This window comes from Bos indicus, chromosome 21 (genome assembly GCF_029378745.1).
Source record: "Bos indicus isolate NIAB-ARS_2022 breed Sahiwal x Tharparkar chromosome 21, NIAB-ARS_B.indTharparkar_mat_pri_1.0, whole genome shotgun sequence".
NCBI lineage: Eukaryota > Metazoa > Chordata > Mammalia > Artiodactyla > Bovidae > Bos > Bos indicus.
The window spans coordinates 21,291,618-21,317,734 of record NC_091780.1 but is presented as its reverse complement, the minus strand read 5'-3'; the positions used below and the strand labels follow the sequence as shown (position 1 = coordinate 21,317,734).

Sequence of the window (26,117 nt, the reverse complement as noted above, 5' to 3'; positions counted from 1 at the left end):
TGAAGGAAAAATTCACACTAGTTTTACTGTCACATCTCAAACTGCAAAAATTATGCATTAAAGTGTTTAGTTAGGATTGAAGAGGCATTAAACCTGTACAAGATATTTTGAGAGCAAGAGACCAAATGCATGTTAACTTTTGTTATGACTATTCTATTTTATAAGGTATTAATTCCTACCGTGCCTAATTTATAAGTTAAATTTTATCCTAGGCATGTACGTATGTGCATGCTAAGTTGCTTCAGTTATGTCCAGTTCTTTGTGACCCCATGGACTGTAGCCCACTAGGCTCCTCTGTCTATGGGATTCTCCAGGCAAGAATACTAGAGTGGGTTGCCATGCCCTCCTCCAGGGGATCTTCCTGACCCAGGGATCAAACCCACATCTCTCATGTCTCCTACATTGGCAGGCAAGTTCTTTACCACTAGTGCCACCTGGAAAGCTCCATATATGTATAGGAAAAAACATATATAGGGTTTGGTACTATCTGAAGTTTCAGGTGTCCACTGTGGATACTGGAATGTATCCCCTGTGGTTAAGGGGGAACTGTGTGTGTGTGTTAGTTGCTCAGTTTTGTCTGACTCTTTGCGACCCCATGGACTGTAGCCCACCAGGCTTCACTATCTGGAATTCTCCAGGCATGATACTAGAGTGGGTTGCAATGCCCTTCTCCAGAGGATCTTCCTGACCCAGGGATCAAACCTGGGTCTCCTGCATTGCAGGCAGATTCTTTACTGTCTGAGCCATCAGGGTGGACAAGGGGGAACTACTATATCTGAAATCCTCTTCCTAACTCCAGAGCATAAGAGTTGCAACCACCTAAACTCAAAGTTAGTAAAAAAAAAAGCTTAAGAGTCAGGAAATACTTGACAAGGCAAGTGGGATGGCATCTTAAACTTGAGCAAGACGTCCTAGTGGATCATACCCAAAAATTCACTCAGGGTAAAAAAAAGTCTAAGACCAGGTTTCCCTGGTGGCTCAGCAGTAAAAAATCCACCTGCCAATGTAGGAGACACAGGTTTGATACCTCATCTGGGAAGATCCCACATGAGGCAGAGCAAATAAAACACTGTGCCTCAACTATTGAGTCTGTGCTCTAGAGCCTTCGAGCTGCAACGACTGAAGCTCAAGTGCCTTCTAGAGCCCGTGCTCCACAGGAGAAGCCACCGGAATGAGAAGCCTGCACACCGCAGCTAGACAGTAGACGCTGCTCGCCACAACTAGAGGAAGCCGTGCACAGCGACGAAGATGCGGCACAGCCAAAAATGAAAATAAATTATCTTAAAAAAAATTTCTAAAGGCAAGTCATTTAAATAAAAATCAAATAAACCGGGATTCACAAACTGGGAGAAGCCTCTTTGTTTACCCATCACCAAAATATACATTAAGATTATCAATAATACACAAAGTTTCCAAAAGTGTTTCTCTCTCTCCATTATGAAAGCCTCTGTGACCTGCCTTAGGCTGTTCTATGAAATTAATCTGTGATCTGACAGCCAAATTTGATCTGTTACTCTCTGTTTTCCCCAAGTTTTGGAAAAGTTTAATATCGATAGAAAATTTCAAAAGGAATACAATAAACAGAATCATCACTAAAATTTATCAACTGTGGACATTCGTTTTCCTCCTCGTCCTCTCTACGTTTATACAATTGCCCATCCCAAAACGCTGCAGGGTGACCTGCAGACATCACAACTCTGGAGTTTCCTGTGCTTCAGCAGGTATCTCCAAAGAACAAGGGCACACTATCTATCCCACCCTCTCTCATCACTCAGCAACATCCTTCACAGCTTTTCTGCCCTAAATTTAAGCAGGGGTCGTGTGGTGCATGAATGTCACACCTAAACTCCTTTTATCTAAACTAGTTCTGCTGCCTCTTTTCTTTTTGGGCTTTCATGTGAATGGCATTTAAAAATATATGTATATTTCAGCCAGTTATTTTACAAAATGCAGTATTTTGAGACCATGTGAACATCTTAGTCTCCTAGCACACAGACATGTTTCATTAGCTGATAATTATACCAAACTATATATTATATATACTGCAACATGTAGTTGCAACATGCAACTACAAAGCTATATACTTATATATACTATAAAACTATATATACTACATGCAGCTGCTTAAATATATGTAATCAAAATAAACTTGTCATTGGCTGTAACAAGGAAACAAAAGCATACCTTGTACTGTGTCTTTCACTGGGAGAGGAGGCTGCTGCTGAAGGGTAGGGTGAGAATTCTCCTGAAAGATGAGAAAATCCAATAAGAAAACTTCAATAGGTACTCATTTAAAAGAATAGGAATTCCACACAAAAAAACCCCCCTTTGATCCTTGCAATTTCACTTGTAGGAATCTGTAACAGAAACAGTTGTAAAATGGACAAAAACAGGGTCTGGGAATATACACAACAAACTGCCATCGGTGACTACTTCCGAAGAATGGATGGTGAAGAAGTACTAACATTTAACTTCATATAATTTCTATTTTTTAAAAAATTGCATTTATTTTATATTTTGGCTGCATGGCAGATGGGATCTTACCCATCTGACCAGGGGTTGAATTTGCAACCCCTGTGGTGGAACTTTGGGGTCTGAACAACTGGACCACCAGGGAAGTCCCTAATTTCAATTTTTAAACAATGTTTCTGTAGACCTTTTATAACTAAAATATAAGGGAAACTCCATTAGAGGATGGGTATACTCTGAGGAACGTCTCCATATAAAACTGCTATTTGGGGACTTCTCTGGTGGTCCAGTGGTTAAGACAACTCCTCGCCTCCACTGCAGGGGGCTTGGGCTCCATCCCTGGTCAGGGAATTAACTAAGATCCCACATGCCATGTGGTGTTGCCAAAAAACAAAAAAAAATTCTTGCTATTTATTTCCTATTACAGTAGAGGATTCAAGTACCCAAGATCAAATGGCATCTAAATGAGAGAACTGTTTTTAAAGATTTTCTTGTTTTTTTTCAAGTATGCCACTGTAATCACAGAAGAAGGAAAGTCATAGTAGAGCAAAAACTTAACAAATGATACTCTTTAACCAAAATCAAATCCTGATCATATAAACCTGGTCTTAAAGAAATACACTTTCTAGGCCAATCTGAAACACACGTTTTCAGAAAGGAGACCTATCATATAGAATCTTCTGACAGAGATGTTCTGACACTTTGGACTTCACACTCTCCAAACAAAATCTAAGATTTGAATCTTGTTCACTTATATGTATTAAGGTATACTAAGAAAGTGAACAGACTTCCTTGGTAGTAAAAAACCCGCCTGCCAAATGCAGGAGACGCCGGTTTAATCCTTGGGTCGGGAAGATCCCTTGGAGGAAAAAATGGCAACGCAGTCCAGTATTCTTGCCTGGGAAAATCCCATGGACAGAGAAGCATGGAGGGCTATAGTTCATGGCATCGCAATAGAGTCAGACATGAATTTTTAGCGCCTAAACAACAAAAAAGTGAACACCATTAACTCTTCAAAAGAAACCCCACCTCCTATTCTGAAGCGCAGCTATAAATCTCAAACAAACCACTATTGTAATGATTAATGCTTGAAAGCTAGTTCTAGAATTCTAACTTTTCTCATAGTTCATGCAGTTCAAAAGTTTCAATGCATTCTTTGTCTCTCTCCTCTTAGACATTAATTCTATTTAGTAAATAGACTCCAGCTGGATTATTTTTTTTGGTAACCAACAAGTCCTAAATCTACTGACAGAGAAAAATAATTACCACCTGGCTTCATATGTTTTTCTTTTTAACTTGTTATTGAAGTAACACATATTCACTGAAAAGTACTTTCTGGTACACAAAGTCCTAATATGATTGCATATTACTTTTTCAATGGCCTCTTTGCTTATGTTAGTTATCATTTCATGAGTTTTCTTAACCACGTTAAAGATTTTTAGTTAACTTATCCCTAACTTTTACTAGTGTTTTTTTTCTCCCTTTAATATTACCTCACTTTTGGGAAAAACAATTAATCTTAAACAAATTTATATGTCTTTACTCCTTAGACCACGGTTGTGGACCACACATTCATAAAAATACCTTAGTTCTGTATCCACTAACATTCATTTCTTAAAAGTGAAGATACTGCCTTTCATTCTTATTTATTGCATCAATTCATGCCCAAAGGAACAACTCTGGCATAGCACCACTTTCTATCTCCTGGAAATGACTTACATTTTTGGTAGCTCTCTTGGCAACTTTGGGAATTTCAATTTGTCGCAGATTTTGTGAAACCTCTGCAATGCTTTTATGTCTGATTGCATTTTTCCTTTTAAAAATAGAAAGAAACAGTCAATATACACTCAATACAGGTGACAACTAGTTAGATTAGAATGGAACTAGAGTTTAAAATAAAACATTTAAATAAAAGTCAATTATCTTAAGGGTGGTCTGAACTTACAGCAAAACAAGTCAACCCCAGATTTCTAAAAGTAACAACTACAAATTTAAGTAGTTAAGAACAGTGAATAGCTTCATGGAAAATAAAAAGCTAAAACCCTAAGCTTATCTCATGGAAGGCTCCTAGTTCTTAAAGACCTCACATGGACAGTCAAGAGAAGACTATGATTACACATATATATTACACTGCATGTTCCCAAGATAATATAAAGCGCGTCAGATGCTCCTTGTTAAGAACTCTTAATAATTGGCTTCTGTGATTCAGACATAAAGGCAACTATTAATTCAATAAATTATAGACAAAGACAACTGGACTTTGGGCTTAAACGTGCCCTATGCCAAGATGGTAACAGTGCAAGAAAATTCCTTTAAATCCTTGCACTCCTACCTTCTCTTCTTAGCTGATCTAGTACGAAGCTCCTCCAGTTGGTCAGATTCAGTGCCGCCAGGCAATGATCTATGAGCGTTTGACGGAAGAGGCACAGAAAGGGGTGATTTGCTCTCCTGGGTCATGGAGTCATCGCTGAAAAAATCTGCAGGAAGGACACCAGCCAGCTTCTGAGGAATCACAAATCCTAGGCTGTCGTAAAGACTTCCCAGTATCTTTGGGATTGAGTCAATATACCTGTGGAAAAGGTTGGTTAAATGTGGAACAGTCAGTCACCATTCCACCGTCTCTAATGCCTTCCTCACCTAGGATGAGAAACAGTCCTTACAATCCTACAGCTCTGAGACAATACTTATATAGTACTTGGTAAAGTAATGTAAATTTTAAATTAGTCATCAAACTTACAATTCCAAAATTCCTTCCAGAAACTTTGCTAGGTATGCTGAATCTTCAGTTAAACACAGCATGCGCAGCAAATCTGTCACCTGAAGATTTTAGAAAATTACCACATGGCCTCTTCAGGGCAGCTGAAACAATCTGTATACAGCATGTCCCAGTGGCACTAAGCAGCATACTTGCCTCACCCACTACTTGCTCCAGATCCTCTACACGTTCATGTACTGAAGGGCACTGCAGACACAGCTCCAAACGAAGAAACACCTGAAGCTGGCACCTTGAGAGAAAAAAAACACTCGGTCATATCTACTTTGAGTGTCACCTAACTAAAATGAAAATTCCTTCATTATGTAGAGATCTGTTTATAGAAGAAACAACCAAAAAATAGAAGAGCCGTGGCTTTCTAAATGGCGATAGGGTTACTAGGTAAACAGGTGATGCAGACTGCACGTGGTGGTGGTGGTGGTTTGGTCGCTCAGTCGTGTCCAACTCTTTGCGACCCAATGGATCGTAGCCCTCCAGGCTCCTCTGTCCATGAGATTCTCCAGGCAAGAATACTAGAGTGGGTTGCCATTTCCTTCTCCAAGACTGCACATGAGAACATTACAAAGAATCAGCCACAAAAGCCTCTTCAAGCAACAGGCAATCTATTTTAAACTGATACTTTCTCAGCCATAGAAAAAAAATAATGCTATTTGCAGCAACATGAATGGACTGAGAGATTATCACACTAAGTGAAGTCAGGAAAAGAAAAACAAATATCCCATAATCACTCATATATGTAGAAACTGAAATATGACACAAAATGAACTTACCTATGAAAAAGACTCACAAATATAGAAAACTTATGGTTACCAAAGGAGAAAGGAGGTGGGGAAGGGATAATTTGAGAGTTTGGGATTAGCAGATACAAACTATTATGTATAGATAAACAATCATGTCCTAGTGTGTAGCACAGGGAACTATATTCAATATCCTATAATAAAAAGAATTTTTTAAAAATTTAAAAAATATTAAAATCAATACAAGCAAATCTTGAGAGCTGTTTTTGGAGTAATTGTTTAAAAGAAAAGGTAGTTAATTACTCTCTGACTTTGCCTTCTTTATCCAGTTTTCCTACGTTCTGTCGAAGACTTTTGCTAGTTTTCAAGAAGTTGTTTCTTACTTGATACAGGCAGTTCATCTGAAAATATAAAATTATTACATAGGAGAATATTAGTATTAATGCTTATCATTATTTCTAATTTTCACACAATTTTATAATGCCCTAAGAAGGGAAGAACATGTTCTTTCTTTCATTTGAGTGAAAAATAGTATACTATTCTTTTATATATTTTAAAAGAACATTTTTTTTAAATGTTGAAAGCATTTGACAGCAAGTGGGCATGGATACAGCAAGTCTGCAGGTTTGAACTTCCATAAAAGAAAGATTTCATTAAGTAGTGACTGAGAAGTCTAAGCAAAATACATCAATATTTTAAAGAAATGTTCCAGGTGACTCTAAAGTACAGTCAGGGTTAACAGCTACTGGTTTAATTCATGCAGCTAACATGCAGCTCAGATGAGGACAAAGCTTCCATTTGAAGAGAAGTGCATATAATTATTCCTAGTTGGCCCCTTTCCTTGATTTTCGCCTTCCCAGTGGACCATGTCCACCTTCCAAGACCTAGAACTGACTGGACTCACCATTCTCCCTCATCATTTCTAAAATGTACACTGCAAAGAGACATTTTCCAAGACACATGAGCCAGACCCAACAACAAGTAACCAACAGAGTTATGACAAACGACAACCTCCAGACTGGCTTCCTCTAATTCCTTGGTTCCCTTGGACTTTAAGAACGCTTTAATGTTTGAGATGGTGCTCCGAGCACATGAATACAGCATGGTGTCTCCTGCAGCCACAGTCTTTTGGTAATTTTCGTGTATGTGAGATAGTAGCTCTTCCTCAGTTTTAAAATCTGTGGGGGGAAAAAAGTGAAACTGATCACCAGATCCAATGGAAGGCGTTGTCTTTTATTTAAGCCAGTGGTTGTCAACCGGGAGGTTGTGCTGCTTAGGGAACATCTGGTTCTGTCTGGGCTGCCGTGACTGGTGGGGAGAGTAAGGATACCACTGGCATCTCATGGGTGGAGGCCAGGGATGCTGTTAAACATCTTATGGTTCACAGAGGATTATCCGGTCCAAAATGTCAAAAATGCAGAGGCTGAAGTAGTACAGAGACAGTGATTAATTTTAAGGGTTTGCACATCAAGTGTACATGTTATAAATTCAAAGGTAACCAGTAACAAATAAGAAATAAACTATACTACTTCCAAACCCATTGAAGATTATCCTTGTCCCACTGAATTGTTGGGGCACTGTTGTGCTAGTCTATTTATGGAAAAAAGATCTAGTTCAGAAATTATGATAATGCCACATTGCCTTGCATTACAATTAATTTGCTTTCCCATCTGCATTCCAGTATACCATAATAGCTCACAACGGATGTTCTATCTCACTCAAACTGACCATCATCTATGATCCAGTATTTCACAGGGGAAAAAATTGTTTAGAGCAGCAGAAAACTTTTATCCCAGAATTTTCAAAAGAACTCAGAGGTGACATCATGCAATTATTGCCCAAAGTTCTTCTGCTCAACTTTGAAAAACCCCAATAGTCCAACCCTAGATTATTCACAAAACTTTTCCCTTTCTCTTCATTCACAAATATATAAAACTTATTTAACCACTTGTCCTATGGCCAGGCCACAGACCTCCTTTGTGACTCTGCTTATACTAATCCTTCATTGGGCACACACTTCTTTTTTGTCTTTGCCTTCTAATCTCTGCTTATTCCTCAAAGTCTAACTTGGGCTCCACTGGCTTTTTAAAAGCCTTCTCAACCTGTTCTTCCCTACAATGACCTTTCCTTTCTCAGCTCCTAGTATGTCTTTAATTCTAAAATGAACAAGTATTTTCAGTTGCAGACTCTTGGTTCTTATATTCATTTTACCAATTCATTGTGTAGAGAGATGTGTGTATGTACACACACACACACACATATATATATTCATTATTATTTGTAACTGGATCATAAATCTAAGGAGAGGAAATTATTTACTCCCCATAACACACTTGTGGACATGTAGCAGATATCTAATAAATGTTCATTAAGTGAAGGATATGATTACAGCTTAAAAATATGAGCGTATGGAAGAGTAAACATGAGTGTAGGCATCAAAATCCAATGGAATTAAGGAATACCTTTAGGTTTAGAACTTCTCAGTGTTCTTCCTCTGTTTTCCAGTCTATCTGCTGTTCTCCCATTGGCTGTCTTTTGGATCCCTTTCTCCCCAGCTGTGTCTGGACTGCCATCTGGATGTAATTTCTGAGCCTTTACATTCAGTCTTGCAACATTCAGCATCTTTAAGGAACGGCACATGGTATTCATCTTCTTCCTCACTGGAGTGCGAGGGACACCTCCTACCAAAACAACATCATGGGCCCTTCAGAATGATCTGAATTGGGTAATTCTTGCTACCAATAGGGTGGAAAGCGCTCTTTTAACTGAAGTTTAGGAGCTAAATATCTCAACATAATTGGATGATTTTTACCTCTAATGCCAAACAGACAAGAGACAAAATGCCAAACAGACTCATTTTGGTGTTACCCAATAGTCACAGAGTTGCAATGAAACTCTTGAAAGGCAATCCAGCAGTCTACACCCAGAGCTCCCTTTTCCTCACTTTTTGATACAGTAACTTGTTCATGGAAATGTATACCAAGGAAATCACTCAGAGGATAAATCACATACATGATATACACTATAGTATTTACCATGGTAAAACCTGAAAACAATCTACATGTTCAGCAACATAAGGAATTTGCCAATTTTTTAAGCAATGAGATAGAACAGTAACTAAAAAAAAGACAAAGGAACAGACAAGCAAGTATCTATACGCAGCACACAAAGTTGCCATTTAAATTTCTGTTACAACTAAAACCAAAAATGGTTTAGTCATTAAGAAGGTAGGAAGGATTGTGGGTGACTTTTAAAATCACTGTTGTACTAATGTAATTATTTTCAGATGTGAAATAGAAGAACTTGACCTTTATTCAGTTACCATTTCAACTTCATTTTAGGGAATATCAATCTTTTAAAACATACAGTGTTGGGACCTGCCTGGTGGTCCAGTGGCTAAGACTTGGCACTCCCAATGCAGGGGGCCCGTGTTCCATCCCTGGTCAGGGAATTAGATCCCACATGCCACAACTAAGAGCCGGCTTAGACAAATAAATAATATTTACAACATACAGTGTCAAAAAAGACTGTAAGAAATTGCCTATCTACATGCTTACGTTTCTTTCTGCTGTCTTCCTGACTGGATACACTGTATTCTTCACGAGACTTTCTCTGGTAGAGCTCAGAGAGGCCGCGTGTCAAGTCACTCTCAGTTTTGGAAGGCTCCTCCTTAGCAGATGAGGTAGCCTGTAGTAACCTGTGAGTAAGTCAAGATGTCAAGCATAAAGGTGACATTCTGATTTTCCAAAATGCTTTAAAGACAAAGCGACAACAATATTTGAAAGCTACTCAAAAGAGGTCCCCACAAGGAAAAATGTCCATCTTATCATTTATGATTTGAGTAAATTCAGGGACAGAAGTTACCTGCTCACAAAACCATTAATGTATTAGGGCATCCAGTATTGACTTTATACACACACACACACAATTTATTTATTTTTGACTGTGCTGGGTCCTCCTTGTTGTGTGGTTCTTTTCTACTTGTGGTAGGCAGGCTTCTCACTGCGGTGGCTTCTCTTGCTGTGAAGCACAGGCTCTAGGCGCTTGGGCTTTCTGTGGCTGCGGCACACAGGCTCAGTGGTTGCAGCTCCCAGGCTCTAGAGCACAGGCTCAGTAGCTGTGGGCACACGGGCTTAGCTGCTCCATGGCATATGGGATCTTCCCCAACCAGGGATCAAACCCATGTTTCCTGCATTGGCAGGTGGATTCTTTACCACTGAGCCACCTGGGAAGCCCCAATATTGACTTTCATTAATAAGATTCTTCATATCCTAGGGTTCATGTCTAATTATGGCAACTATTTCACTCACTTCTGGGCTTCCATAGTCTTTACCCAGTGTCCATACATTAAAGTACACAATGATGTAATACCGTGTAGTGAGTATCAGAGTAACTTTTGAATAAGTCTTTCACACTCTAGTAAACTAATTTGGGACTGATGAGCAGGGAAGGAAGTAGAGCAGGGGAGATTAGCTATTAACTGCTTTACCACCAAGAGCTAAATTACAGTCACTAAGGAAATAATGAAAATAGCACAACTTTCAAAATGTGTAATTTCTATTTCATTATCTTCTATTATCTGATATCATCTGATCTAAAAGTAGGAGAAAGTTATGATGACATTAGTTGAATTAGTTCATACAAGCAGTAGATCTGAAAAAGCCTAATTCTCCCTAAGTGTGTTGGTATTTCCTTAATAGTGAGAAAGGTTTGCTTTTTTCTCCCTGTTAATTTACCAGAGCTTCAGATTATTTTTTAAATGAAGATCAATCATGACAGACACAGAGAAAGCCTAACCCAATTTCTTCCCATTCCTTTCTCCCAGAGATACCCAAGTCTATGACTAGGTTTTTATTTATTTTCATTATTGCTTTTTAAATTTTTGGTGTGCTCTCGACTTCGTGATTCATCTAACTAGTTTTTACTTCTTCTTCAGAAGATGCTTTAAGTCTGTAAATTTTCCTTTACGTATAAATTTAGCTGCATCACACCAGTTTCTTTTTTATTGAGATTTAATACTAAATATTTTCTGACATCTATGAGAGTATTTTATTTTTGTAATTAACCTTTTCTAAATTTTTAATTCTGATAAAATACACGACATAAACTTATCATCTTCATCACTTTTAATCACCACCTAGATCACTGGTATTAAGGATATTCCTAATGTGCTACCATCAACTCCATCCAGCTCCAGAATTCACCTTGTAAAACTCAAACTCTGTACCTGGTAAACAACATTCTCCATTTGTAACTAGTTTTTAAAATTACTGGACTATACTCAGGCAATGTGGCTTGTTATAAACAACAACAAACTCACATGCAGACAACTGAGAGATGGTTTTGATTATCAAAACCCAGAGAAATAAATAAGTTTTACCAGAATGACTCCATCAAACTTGAACTGGCTCCACTGAGGTTAGAGCAAGGAAACCACTTCTCCACAATAGCCGAAGTCCAGGGAGCACTGCGGCCAAGCTCCTGCTGGGCCCATTCTGGGACAGGCAGGTCTATAGAAACGAGCAGAGATGGAACAGAAGAGGCATTAGAAGAAAGCAGAGACTCCCAAGCACTTGCTCCTCCTCTCAACTGACTGCGTTCTTCCAGAGGAATTCCAAAGCAGCAGTATTAATGACGTTCTTTCAACTGCACAACCAATTCCAACAGGCCTTTGTTGTCTATGATCAGTGTGCAAACACAGGCTTCCTCACTGTTCCTCAAACACTGGACACACAAGCCTCAGCACTGACTTTTGCCACTATTACCTCCTTCACAGCCTTTGCTCACATATCACTTTTTCAACAAGGCCTGTTTGAAACTGTAACTCTCCCATCCCTTACAACTCCCCATTCCTTTTTCTCTGCTCTATTACTACAGCACTTAACTCTTTAAAACACACTACATAATTTCCCTATTGAGTTTCCTGCCTTGTCTCCCCTGACTAGGTAAGCTTCACGACAACAGAGACCTTTATTTTGTTCTCTGATGTTCTCCTAGCAGCCGGAACAGAGCCTGACATGCAGGCACTCAACAAATATCTACTGAGTAAATATGAATGGAAGAAATATCAAATTGATTCTATTTATATCTATTTGGCATAAATAAGGTTTGTACCCTATTAGTAACAATGCAATAAAGTAGAAGGTAGACAGAACCCTAAGATTTACATGCACTTTATTAAACATATTAAAAACTAGGTTTCCTCTTATACTTTCAATTTCAAAAAGGTTTTACAGAGCCGTTGGCCTCCTCAAAAGCTTCAGGATTTCTATAAATGATTTAAAACTGCCAGAAATACTGTAGCTACTTTTACCTGTTCTATAACGGATACTAAGTTCTACTAAGAGCATACTGAAAAAAAGGTTATGATGCTAGAAACGATGGTAAACCACTGACCTGGAGTAGGCCAGTTACTGGTTCAGAAGCTTACCTGAGGTAGCAGGAACTTCAAGAGAACTGTCAATCTGTTTGAGTACACCATCCACAACCTCAGAAAAAAGGGCAGCTGAGTCCTGGGGGCTCTCTGCCACAACCGTCTGGAGAAGATGTCTTTGAGACTCAGTCTCCCTGGTGCAGAACAAGGTGAGAACTGTAGCACCGACGGAGAAGGGAGAAATAACTCCAGTGATGGGGGGCCAGCCTTCGCCAGGGTCCACACTGGCAACCTACACGAGAAGTTCTAATTAGTTGAGAACACCGTTAACATGTGTCTAAAGAAGCATGTAGTTTAGTAAAAGGATGACTGTGTCATCCAATGATTAACATAAAGGAGAAAACTGAAAGGGACTTGGGGGATACTGGTGCTGGAGCTGAACTTACTGATCCTATAATCCCAATCCCTCAATTGACAGACAAAAACCTAAGTCACCAGAAGTATATACTAAGCACTTACTATGTACTTACTGCAACTCACAGAATCCTCATAACCACTGACGTAAAAATGATTACTGGGATTTCCCTGGTGGTCTAGTGGTTAAGGCTCCAAGCCTCTACTACAGGCGGCCTAGGTTCCATTCCCGGGCGGGGAATTAAGATCCCACATGCTGCACAGTGTGGTCAAAAAAAAAAACAAACAAAAAAAAACACTAATCCCCATTTTATAGAGGAGGAATTGAGGTTAAAGAATAAGCAACCTGCTTAAGGTCACCCAGTTAATAAAAGGCAGAAGCCAAGCGTGTTTGAATTCAAAATTCATGCTCTTAAACAGGAATCAGTTCTATCACTTGAGGGGATTTATTCAGATCATATGGTGGGCAACCGAGCTGAGACCTAATCCAGGTCACCTGACTCTGACCCCAGTGCTCTGTCGGAGTACACAACTCTTAGAACAACACCCATCCAAACGACTACCCAGTTTTCCTCTGGAATGTTTCACAATGGAATGCAGAAGATAGCAACCTTCTGAGCTTACAAAGGCAAAAGATGAAGTAAAGTAAGGAATTTGCTAGAGTTAAAAAATTCCATCACTTTTCTATCAAATCTGGGTATACATGAATTCTGCTTCAGAAGACATTAATAAGTTTGTATAACTACTGGACACTATTATATTTAATTTTACAATGTACAGTTTTTTAAAAAATGAATTTATTATGTAAAAGTACTAAATACATAATACAATGTATTAAAAACAATGAGAAACCACCTATCATTTCACTTCCCTAATGTAATTATTCCATCTGGCCCACCACCTTTTCCCTATGTGAATATAATTTAGTTTAATTAGATTCAAGGTTACATGCAGTTCTATATGCTATTTCTTTAATAATAAGCACTATCATGACTCTATATTACTTGCAAAAACAGCACCTGTTTCATTGAGACTGTATTATGTAGGGGGCTCCCTGGCATTTTACAAATGCACTTATTTCACTTTACCCGTGTTATTAGACCAGAATAACTTACCACCTGGAAGATACCTACCAGATGTAACTCTTCAGCAGTCAGCCTGTTTACCAGGTGCTGAAATAACATCCTCTGAGTTGATCTGTCTCCATCTGGACTTTGCAGCATCCAGCTATCGGTGCCCAAAGTTCCACTTGTTGGGAGGGACCACTGGGTCACTGTGCCTTTTAGAAAAATTCTGACTGGTTTCTGAAAATGTCTCTGATGCATGGCCAAGGGCTCTAGCGTGACTGTCCATGTTTCCTGAAGCTCTTTGCCTGTGAGGAATATAGGATATTGAAATTCTAATAAAAGAAGTAGCTCCTAAAAAGAGATGCAAGGTTAAGAAGAAAAAAATTACACTGCCAGCTGGGGTACCAGTATTATCGCTTAGTTTACACTTCAACCCCCACTCTATCATCAACAGGCTATCATAGTAAATTCTATAAGGAAAAGCTGTATGTGACAGGAATTATAAGGGTGTAATTGATGTCAGAACTCAATAATTATGACTTAGAAATAAGTATTCAAGCAATACACACACAGGAAATCTGCTGCTTTTTAAATCCATAAAATACAGCACATCCTATCTTATGAGGTTAAATTCTAAAGACCATGTAAGACAAACCTGCTTAAATAATACTCTTGAAATTTCCTTAAATTGCCCATCATGTAAAATACAGTTTATTTATATCTCTATATAATATTGCTTGAATATACAATGATTCAGAAATTATGATTCACTATATGGCAAATCATATGATAAAGCAAATTTATGAAGATTCCTGTATGCTGGCTCTTTATGGTAATAAACACCATTTTCTACTTCAACTGACTAATTTGTTATGTCTTCTTAGTCAATCACTGATTTTCTAGGGTCTTCAATGTATCAATCTCATCTATAGGACAGTGAAACCTTACCACTCATTCGCTTCGGCACCTGACAACTCTGCAAAAAGTTGGAAAACCCTTTTAAATCACTCAGTTGTCCTTTCTGCATGGGCTTACAGTGTACCAGACTTCAGTCCTTTCCTGTGGTATCTCTGATTTGGCTTAGACATCTTTTAATTACAAGCATTAACGGAGGGCCTAGGCTGCTAGAAATTCTAAATTCTAAAGAATTCATCGGCCTGCCTTGAAGAAATGAATGACACCAGACCAACCACTCCATCCCCACACTACCCCTGCCCCAAACAGTATTTGCTTACCTTCGACAGGGAAAAATAATGTTCCTTCTATCCGTGGAAATGAGGCTTCATACTCAGGAGAATTATAGAGCAAACAGTTTAAAGTAGAATCAGTTGGCAGAGTTGAAATCCATGAAGAGAGGTGAGGTTTACTTGACAGCTTTCTTTCACCACTGAGCAGTGTTTCCCCAGCTTTGGTAAAATCCTGGCTGAAACTTTCAAATGGCAAGACGGTGCCTCCCACATGGTAGAGCAGTTCACATACTGTCCAGTAGCCAAGGTGGTCTGGGGATTCCCAGAGCTAAAATGAAAATTACAAAGAATGTTGGGTTATTGTAAATTAGGTATTCATTGTGGTGTTGGAGAAGACTCTTGAGAGTCCCTTGGACAGCAAGGAGATCAAACCAATTTCCTAAAGGAAATCAGCCCTGAATATTCATTGGAAGGACTGATGCTGCAGTGGAAACTCCAATACTTTGGTCATCTGATGGAAAGAGCCGACTCATTGGAAAAAAACCCTGATGCTGGGAAAGATTGGAGGCAGGAGAAGGGGATGACAGAGGATGAGATGGTTGGATGGCATCACCAACTCAATGGATGTGAGTTTGAGCAAACTCTGGGAGATGGTAGAGGACAGGGAAGCCTGGCGTGCTGCAGTCTATGGGGTCACAAAGAGTCAGACACGACTGAGCAACTGAACAACAAAAGGCATTCATAAAAGTAAGGGAAATCAGGAGAAAGTAGATATGTACATTAAAGGATCAAATTATATAATTCATGCATTGGTTGAACCAAACATAAATAATGGCCAGCATCCCATTACCATGGCTTCCTTCGTGGCTCAGACAGTAAAGAATCTGCCTGCAATGCAGGAGACACAAGTTTGCTCCCTGGGTCAGGAAGATCCCCTGGAGAAAGAAATGGAAACCCACTCCAGTATTCTTGGCTGGAGAATCCCATGGACAGAGGAGCCTGTCGGGCTATAGTCCATGGGAGTTGCAAAGAGTTAGACACATCTGAGCAACTAACACACACACATCCCATTAGTACACAGCCCAGGAATAAATGCAGTATATGCTATGCTATGCTAAGTCACTTCAGTTGTGTCCGACTCTGTGTGACCACATAGACGGCAGCCCACCAGGCTCCCCCGTCCCTGGGATTCTCCAGGCAAGAACACTGGAGTGGGTTGCCATTTCCTTCTCCAATGCATGAAAGTGAAAAGTGAAAGTGAAGTCGCTCAGTCGTGTACGACTCTCAGCAACCCCATGGACTGCAGCCTACCAGGCTCCTCCGTCCATGGCATTTTCCAGGCAAGAGTACTAGAGTGGGGTGCCATTGCCAATAGGCCTTTAAGAAAGCACCTATTCAGTGAAAACAGCACTTCAAGTTCTATCTTCTGTCAAGGAACAGAAGTGATGCAAATCACTAGGGACAAATCATAAAATGTTAGAAGAAATACAAAACCATTACACATTAATAAAAGAGAACAATCATGTCCTCCACCACACAACCACAGCCAGGTGTCACCAGAGTGAGGCAGGAGCATCTCCCTTAGAGGGTTACCACCCACAGGTCTGCGTGGAGAACAAACAGGTCTTCTCAGTCCTATCTTTAGTGTTTTCACTTAAGACTGGGACTCTTACTGTAGCCTACAGAGTCTGTACTCTGCCTCCAATCTTTCCTCCTTTAAGTATTCTAAAAACTACATACTCAATCATGCTACTTCTGTGAAGACTCATACAGGCTTCCCATTGCCCTACTGTAATGGTGATAGAGCCCTTTAAACCCAGCTCTAAACAACTTTTGCAAAGACACTATCCTTCCCTCACTCGTTCCTACGTCCCAGGCACACTGAACCATTTGCTGTTTCCTGAACGTGCCATATTTTATAACGTCTCCATGTTTTCGCTGGTTCTGTTTGCTGTGTCTTCCCCTTCCATTTTCACCAACTGGATACTCATTATACTTCACTATCTAGCTCAAACCCCGCTGTCCCCGTAAAAGCATTCCTTACTCCATCACACATAGCTGACTCTTCATCCAACTTTCTTTTAACAAACTTTTATTGAGCCACCATATGTGCCACTGAGCCCGGCTAGGACCTGGGACCCTTTATTGGAGTGAGTGCACCTGGACAGACGAATTCAGAGAAATTATGAGGGACTAAAAGGAGCTGTATGCAGCCAGGGCAACTCTGAACAATATGATACAAAAAGGCCACAGATCAACTGCCATCTCTGAGGTGTTGAGAGCAAAAGCAGGGTACTGAGCATGATCCTGTACACAGCACCACCTGGGGGGGTAGGGGGACAGTCCACCCAAGCTATACCTCCACCCAACCCCCCCATCTGCTCCACGGCACCCCATGTAAGAAACCAGATCCCTGCCTGTCTCCTAAGGGCACCTGTTTCTTGTTCTTGTTCCCTCAAGCAGTACAAGTCCCAGCAAAACCTAGACTGAATCTTTCATCTAGCCTCTCACCAATTTCTGTTGATTACAGAGTCCAAGGACCCAAGTCGATAAAACCATGAATTAGCAAAACATAGTCCCTATCTTTGTTGATCTTAAAGCCAAGCGTGGGGTGAGTAAAACAGCAATAACATGTAAAATTTAACTCAGAACCACAATATACTGTACAATATTCAGGCACTACGGGGTTTCCCAGGTGGCAAGAATCCGCTGCCTGCCAATGCAGGACATGCAGGTTCAATCCCTGGGTCAGGAAGATCCCCGGGAGGAGGAAATGGCAACCCACTCCAGTATTCTTGCCTAGAGAATCCCATGGACAGAGGAGGCTGGCAGGCTACAGTTCATGGGATCACAAAGAGTCAGACACGACTTAGCACACATTGTTACATGAAGGAGCACCTCCCCTAGAATACATTGATCATGCTGGTTTGCCTACTTCACAGATGAGCTAACAACTGTAAACCATAAATTGCTATGTGAATGTGAAAAATTAAAACCAGAAGGGCATTCCAGGTCATCTCCACATTTTTGATTATATCAAAGTTCAAAGAGGGGCATAAGGGTGCCCAGGTTCACAGCAAGGCAACGACACTCCAGTCCAAGAACCCAGGACTCTCCTGACAGCGCTCTTAACGTAGGGGTCATGGCCCTGATGGACTTGGACGAATCGATTGAACAGTTTAGGAACAGTAGTTAAAGGAAAAAAGCCATGAAAGAAAATTATCAGAGCACAACAGAACACATCATGTATGGTGAAGATAAGCAATGTACTGCAAATGTTTTGCTCTGGTTGTGCCTGTCACTTTGGAAAACGCTGCCATAGACTAATCAATTGTTATTTAATGTTACCACCAAGGCAGCCACACCCTTGCTCATTGGCTAAGGGGGAGAGTGGCAAGCTAATTCAGGTATCATAGATTCTGATTAGGATTTTCTGCCCAAGGGAAACAAAAAATGTGCTGAAACTGTTTCAGCCAGAAGACCAGGAAAAAAATTTTTTCTTAGCAAATTAAAACTTTCTTAGTAAGTAAAACTTTAAAAAGGAGCTGAGAAGGACATTAGCTTTGGTTAAAAATACATGTACATGGGGCCTTCCCTATGGTACAGTGGGTAAGACTCCACACTTCCAGAGCAGGGAGCCTAGGTTTGATCCTTGGTCAGGGAACTAGATCCCACAGGCCACAGCTAAGAGTTTGCATGTCACAACCAAGACCACAAGCAGTCAAATAGAGAAATACTAAAAAGATACACATAAATGTACATGACTTTCATCAAGAGGCTTTTTAGTTCCTCCTCACTTTCTGCCATAAGGGTGGTGTCATCTGCATATCTGAGGTTATTGATATTTCTCCCGGTACTCTTGATTCCAGCTTGTGCTTCTTCCAGCCCAGCGTTTCTCATGATGTACTCTGCATAGAAGTTAAATAAGCAGGGTGACAATATACAGCCTTGACGTACTTCTTTTTCTATTTGGAACCAGTCGGTTGTTCCATGTCAGTTCTAACTGTTGCTTCCTGACCTGCATATAGGTTTCTCAAGAGGCAGGTCAGGTGGTCTGGTATGCCTATCTCTTTCAAAATTTCCCATAGTTTATTGTGATCCAGTCAAAGGCTTTGGCATAGTCAATAAAACAGAAATAGATGTTTTTCTGGAACTCTCTTGCTTTTTCTATGATCCAGCGGATGTTGGCAATTTGATCTCTGGTTCCTCTGCCTTTTCTAAAACCAGCTTGAACATCTGGAAGTTCACGGTTCACATATTGCTGAAGCCTGGCTTCGAGAAGTTTGAGCATTACTTTACTAGCGTGTGAGATGACTGCAATTGTGCGGTAGTTTGAGCATTCTTTGGCATTGCCTTTCTTTGGGAGTGGAATGAAAACTGACCTTTTCCAGTCCTGTGGCCACTGCTGAGTTTTCCAAATTTGCTGGCATATTGAGTGCAGCACTTTCACAGCATCATCTTTCAGGATTTGAAATAGCTCAACTGGAATTCCATCACCTCCATTAGCTTTGTTCGCAGTGATGCTTTCTAAGACCCACTTGACTTCACATTCCAGGATGTCTGGCTCTAGGTCAGTGATCACACCATTGTGATTATCTGAGTCGTGAAGATCTTTTTTGTACAGTTCTTCTGTGTATTCTTGCCACCTCTTAATATCTTCTGCTTCTGTTAGGTCCATACCATTTCTGTCCTTTATTGAGCCCATTTTTGCATGAAATGTTCCCTTGGTATCTCTAATTTTCTTGAGGAGACCTCTTGTCTCTCCCATTCTGTTGTTTTCCTCTATTTCTTTGCATTGATCACTAAGGAAGGTTTTCTTATCTCTTCTTGCTATTCTTTGGAACTCTGCATTCAAATGGGAATATCTTTTTCTTTTCTCCTTTGCTTTTCGCTTCTCTTCTTTTCATAGCTATTTGTAAGGTCTCCTTACACAGCCATTTTGCTTTTTTGCATTTCTCTTCCATAGGGATGGTCTTGATCCTTGTCTCCTGTACAATGTCACAAACCTCCGTCCATAGTTCATCAGGCACTCTATTAGATCTAGTCCCTTAAGTCTATTTTTCACTTCCACCATATAATCATAAGGGATTTGATTTAGGTCATACCTGAATGATGAAAGTGAAAGAGGAGAGTGAAAAAGTTGGCTTAAAGCTCAACATTCAGAAAACTAAGATCATGGCATCTGGTCCCATCACTTCATGGCATATAGATGGGGAAACAGGGTAAACAGTGGAAACAGTGTCAGCCTTTATTTTTGGGGGCTCCAAAATCAGATGGTGACTTCAGCCATGAAATTAAAAGACGTTTAGCCTTGGAAGGCAAGTTATGACCAACCTAGAGAGCATACTCAAAAGCATACTCAAAAGCAGAGACATTACTTTGCCAACAAAGGTCCATCTAGTCAAAGCTATGGTTTTTCTGGTGGTGATGTATAGATGTAAGAGTTAGACTGTGAAGAAAGCTGAGCACCGAAGAATTGATGCTTTTGAACTGTGGTGTTGGAGAAGACTCTTGAGAGTCCCTTGGACTGCAAGGAGATCCAACCAGTCCATGCTAAAGGAGATCAGTCCTGGGTGTTCATTGGAAGGACTGATGCTGGTGCTGAAACTCCAATACTTTGGCCACCTCATGCGAAGAGCTGACTCATTGGAAAAGACCCTGATGCTGGGAGGGATTGGGGGCAGGAGGAGACAGAGGATGAGATGGCTGGATGGCATCACCGACTCGATGGACGTTGAGTTTGAGTGAACTCTGGGAGTTGGTGATGAACAGGGAGGCCTGGCATACTGCAGTTCATGGGGTCACAAATAGTCGGACACAACTGAGTGACTGAACTGAACTGATGTACGTGACTTAAAAAAAACCACCAGTATACATATAGAATATAGCAATGTTTTTATTTTTATGCATATTATGGACTAAGTAATAGACAAGTCCTAGTGGCAGTTTCAAATTTAGGAATTTATAAATGTGCACAAGACTATAAGCTCCAAGACAGCAGGGACTACATCTGTCTGGTTCCCAAATGGTGCACTCAGTATTCAGCATATCAGCATATGGTGGTGATATGGTTTAGCCACTGAGTTGTATCCAACTCTTCTGACCCTGTGGACTGTAGCCCGCCAGGCTCCTGTGTCCAGCATGGTATGCACTGAGTAAATCAGAAGCATAGGTTGAAAATGTGAGAAGGGCCTCTCATGCTCCCTTCTAACTGATGTCTTTGCAAGAGTTCTATGTGCTTGGATTCCCTTCTCCCTGAGTCTGTTTCTCCCAGTTCTACTTCCCAGACTGTAAACTCCACAAGGCAGGCCCTGGAATTTCTCTTCTTTCTACTCTCATTGTGAGAGCTCCCCAAGGACAGAATGCAAGTCTCCCTTTCACCTTTGCAGTATGGCAAAGCAGAGGCTTCTGAATACGAAAAATTAGATCTACACTAGAAAAAAAATTCCAGAAAAGCTTAAGATTGTTTGATGGGCTTTTTCTCATAGGAAACAACATAACAAATGGAGGAAGGCTCAGAGAAGATCCACCTCTGCAGGTGATGGAATGTGAAACCTGGGAAAATATTTAAATAGACACTGTCAACCTACTTATTTTAATATCATTCTGAAAAAAAAAAAAAAAAAAAGAATCTTCAAGCCCTTTCTGCTAAGACTTCTTTCTAGCCAACATCTGATATAATACAATTTCAGAATACAGATTCTCTGATGTGATTGAGTATCAATTATCCCAAATCGAGCACTAATTCGTTGTGTACTGTGTCCAACACCTAATTCGCTGTCTTCACAAACACTTTTAGGATTCCATCTTCTCCATCAATGTTTACCACCCCCTTAAACATTTTTGCCTTTTTCTTTTCTTTGACAAGTCACTGCTGGCTTATTTGGCATTTGCTACATCTTTCTTGGGCTTTATATGTAAAAGTAATTCGGAAATTTTAACCCAGTGTATCATTATTTGTCTTAAGTATCTCATTTCCCATTTGCAGCCTTGCACTTCTACCTCAGAGACATGTTTCCAATAGATGCAATCACATCTTTCATCTGGTTAAGCCACTTTCCCAATCAGAACAAAATCTGAATTTATTACCTTGGCCCTACAGAGAGGCCTCTGCTACCTTCTAACTTCCTCTACTCTGGTGCTTGCCCCTTGCCTAGCAGGTTTCAGCATACCCAGTTTCTAAAACAAAAGAGGCTTGTTTTCCCCTCAGATCTTTACACTGGAATGTTCTCTTTGCCAGGAATGTTTGTTCCCAACATCACATTCCTCCTCCTTCACCATTCCATTCTCTGTTCAAAAAGGTCTTCCCTGACTACTAACCTATGTACCACTGCCTCCAGCTTCTACCTCCTCTGCCCTACCCTCAGCCTCTTACTCAGCTTTATTCTCGAGCATAATTTGAAATCCTATCACTCACTTGCTCATCTGTTAACCTTCCCTGTGTAATATTTCTTCCCCCAGAAGGTAAACTCCACCTGGCTGACCACCACCTGCCCAGCAGCTAAAACAATGTAGTGGGTACACAATGTAGTGACTCCTCAAATTAAATTATTAACAGACAATGTAAAGTGATCAGAAGAAAATAATGGACATATAAATATATACTTATCACAGCACTTAACTACAGCAGGGGATCCACTGCCTCACCAAAAATTCAAATTAGCCATTTAGGACTGTAAGTAGGTAAGAATTTGTTCATTTGGCCAACAAATATTTCCTCAACACCTCTAACACAGGAGACAAGAGAGAGATGTGTGGCTGCCTCTGAGGTTATTTTTAAACTTGATGGAAGGTGGGTGACTGCACACCTGGGACATATAATGGAGAAAGGGTAAGTGCCACAAAAGTGTTTGGCAATTCAGAAGTTGAGATTGAGTAAGCTGCCATGTGGCAAAGGCCCTAAAGAATGAAAAACTGAAACTGTTAGTCACTCAGTCGTGTCCAACTTTTTGACACCCCATAGACAGTAGGCAATGGCACCCCACTCCAGTACTCTTGCCTGGAAAATCCCATGGACGGAGGAGCCTGGTCCAGGGCTGCAGTCCATAGGGTCGCTAAGAGTCAGACACGACTGAGAGACTTCACTTTCACTTTTCACTTTCATGCATTGGAGAAGGAAATGGCAACCCACTCCAGTGTTCTTGCCTGGAGAATCCCAGGGACGGGGGAGCCTAGTGGGCTTCCGTCTATGGGGTCGAACAGAGTCGGACACGACTGAAGCGACGCAGCAGCAGCAGACAGTAGCCCACCAGGCTCCTCTGTCCATCGGATTCTCCAGGCAAAAATACTGAAGTCGGTTACTATTTCCTTCACCAGGGGATCTTCCAGACCCGATGGAACCTGGGTCTTTAAACTGGCACAAAAGAGCAGTGGCATTTCAAGTGACTAAGACAGTACAAGCTGTGACGATCTGTTGGGCAACTAGATTATGTTTCAGACAGGCTGGAACATGAGTCATGTGTAGACAAAAATGAAGTCTGGAAAGACAGATAGGACCTAAATAGTGAAGGTCCTCAAATGAGTTGACTCAGTAGGTATTCAGGGCCTACCTATCCCGGTGTGATGACTGTAGGGATGTGCTGTGACTCCAGGACTTTCCTTCGGAAGGGACACCTGTTGGTCATGTTAGTCTCCTTCTGGGTCCTGCTCGGGGCTGCTCGGCAGACACTTGCCAAGTTCTGGTTCATTAGAACCAGTGCACCGTTTAATCTTACCTTTGGCCATTCGGTGGTATCCACCCAGTAGAGGGTGATTTTTCGAGTTCTCATGACTTCCTGGACTTTCCTGGGCAGCAACTTCTCCATCACCTGCTTAGGAGTAGGCGGCAGGCGCTGGGCCTGGGCCTCGGAACCGGACACGAACTGCAGCAGCTCCCTCTGCGAGTGCGGACAGGGGGCCAGGAGGAAGACGGCGTTGACAAAGCCCCCGAGCGCAGACTCGGCCTCCCTGGCCTCGCCCTCCACGTCCAGCAGTCTTCTCCCGCTATTACGCAGAATCGGCTTGGTGGGCGACGTGATCTCGGGCCGGTCCCACTGATAGTCTAGCAGCGTCTCCATGAGCGCGCTGTGAGTGTGGCTGGCCCTGGGCGCCGGGCCGGGCAGGTGGGCGCCCTGGGCGCCATCCCCGAGCCGGGCCTCCAGCTCCTCCTCAAAGTCCTCCCAGGAGCGGACCCCCAGCTCTCGGAAGTCAGAGACGCGGGAAGGCCGGCTCCGCGCCCCCTGAGAGTCAAAGAATCTGAAGGCCCAGCGGACCCTGGCCAGGCCGAACCGGCAACTCAGGTAAGTGAGAAGGCGCAGGGCAGCTCGCCGGACCAGACTCTCACCAGCGACGCCTCCCGCGGTGTCCAGCAGCAGCATTACGTTGTGGCAGCAGGCCATGTCTCCCGCCCCACTGCCTCAGGGTTCGAGACCGGACCTGCGCCGCTTTCTCCTAGGCCCTTGCTTCAGGGAACCAGCGCCATCCTCCGCTTCTCTCAGGGACTCTGGTCGAAAAGCTCCCGCGCTCTCCAAGGGCCGCTGGCATTGGTGGAGCTAACTCCCAAACTCAGCTCCAATTGGTCGCTTGCCTTACGTAAGTTACGTGAGTAACTTTCATCCTTGGCGTTGATTGGAAGAGCGATGGAGAAGACCTGGGCTTGCTTGGTGGAGGGCGGGACTGTGGGCGGGACGCTTTGTTCCGGGAAAAACTTAACGTTCATTGGCCTGAGCCTCCGTTTTAAAATTTAAAGAGGTGGTGCCTGCGGCCTGTGTCTTTAGGTTTCCGTTTTCTGGAGGACTGTGCTTGTGCGGGCGGAGAAGGCGATGGCACCCCACTCTAGTACTCTTGCCTGGAAAATCCCATGGATGGAGGAGCCTGGTAGGCTGAAGTCCATGGGGTCGCTAAGAGTCGGATACGACTGAGCGACTTCACTTTCACTTTTCACTTTCATGCATTGGAGAAGGAAATGGCAACCCACTCCAGTGTTCTTGCCTGGAGAATCCCAGGGACGGGGGAGCCTGGTGGACTGCCGTCTATGGCGTCGCACCGAGTCGGACACGACTGAAGCGACTTAGCAGCAGCAGCAGTACTTGTGCGGGAGGTATTTACTAAGACCTTGAAAATAGTAGGGGAAGAGAATTTGGGGTAGTTTGAATTGAACTGATTTGTAAGCCACCCTAAACTTTCTATGGAGTGGGATCTGAAGACGAAGACAAGCTTTCTCTAATTTAAGAAAAAAATATTAGAAATTATAAGTTCAGTCTCTTTGCCCTAGTTTCTAGGCGTTTCTGTTGAAGAAGGTAATTGAAGATTGGGATAAAAGTTTAACTTGAGGAAAAAAAAGGAAACGGCTTGAGTGATTAAATAAGTTATGGTACACTTCCAAGGGGGAACATCGTGCAAATTTTAATGTTTTTATACGTAGTGTTAAATGAAAAAAAGACCGCAAAACCACACATGCAATGAGATCCCAAAATTTTCTGTCTACCTGCATATATATTTTTAAACTGTTAATACTGTGTAGGGAAAATTTAAGTGTATCTGGTAATAAGATGGTGATGGTTTTAAAGGTTTGTTTTGGCTTTTTTTGTTGCATTTTCCAAGTTTTCTACAGTTCTATATTTTTTTTATTTTGCCTTTACATTCGAGGAGAATATTTTTTTTAATATATTTATTTTAAATTGAAGGATAATTGCTTCACAATACTGTGTTGGTTTCTCCCATACATCAACATGAATTGGCCATAGGTATACATATGTCCCTTCTCAGGGAGAATATTCTTGATGAAAAGGATCCTTCTGTTGCAAATAGAAGAATCCTCAATTGTAGAAAAAGTTGTGGCTCTAGATCCTAGAGATTCCTATTATTGGTTCTAACAGCAGAGGAGAATCTAAACTTTCTATCTGGAACTGGGCTACCTTAAATATTCTTCCAATCCTGAGATTCTCTGAGCCAATTGTCTCAAGAAAGACCATTAAAGATGCTTAGTAGATTTATTCCCTGACATTTCCTAATCCATCGACTGTCAAAGCAACAAACATTTTTTTAGTGTTAATTTGTCAAGTGAAAGTCAGTCAGTCCTGTCTGACTCTTTGGGACCCGATGGACTGTAGACTGTCA

At 41.4% G+C, this 26,117-nt stretch overlaps 1 protein-coding gene across 1 annotated transcript in view; it reads right to left on the bottom strand.

Moving 5' to 3' along the window:
- Positions 1–24,499, bottom strand: part of TICRR (TOPBP1 interacting checkpoint and replication regulator) — a 42,567-nt gene extending 18,068 nt beyond the window's left edge. Inside the window, exons 1-14 of the mRNA XM_019984025.2 lie at positions 23,735–24,499; positions 15,069–15,348; positions 13,900–14,138; positions 12,410–12,644; positions 11,360–11,489; positions 9,537–9,676; positions 8,442–8,660; positions 6,991–7,157; positions 6,283–6,380; positions 5,381–5,474; positions 5,207–5,286; positions 4,802–5,038; positions 4,189–4,282; positions 2,185–2,245 (exon numbers count right to left, since the gene is read on the bottom strand). Of these exons, the coding sequence (XP_019839584.2) occupies positions 2,185–2,245; positions 4,189–4,282; positions 4,802–5,038; positions 5,207–5,286; positions 5,381–5,474; positions 6,283–6,380; positions 6,991–7,157; positions 8,442–8,660; positions 9,537–9,676; positions 11,360–11,489; positions 12,410–12,644; positions 13,900–14,138; positions 15,069–15,348; positions 23,735–24,397 (2,737 nt within the window). The 5' untranslated portion in view covers positions 24,398–24,499. The remainder of the gene's footprint in view (positions 1–2,184; positions 2,246–4,188; positions 4,283–4,801; positions 5,039–5,206; positions 5,287–5,380; positions 5,475–6,282; positions 6,381–6,990; positions 7,158–8,441; positions 8,661–9,536; positions 9,677–11,359; positions 11,490–12,409; positions 12,645–13,899; positions 14,139–15,068; positions 15,349–23,734) is intronic.
- Between the last annotated feature and the right edge of the window lie 1,618 nt (positions 24,500–26,117).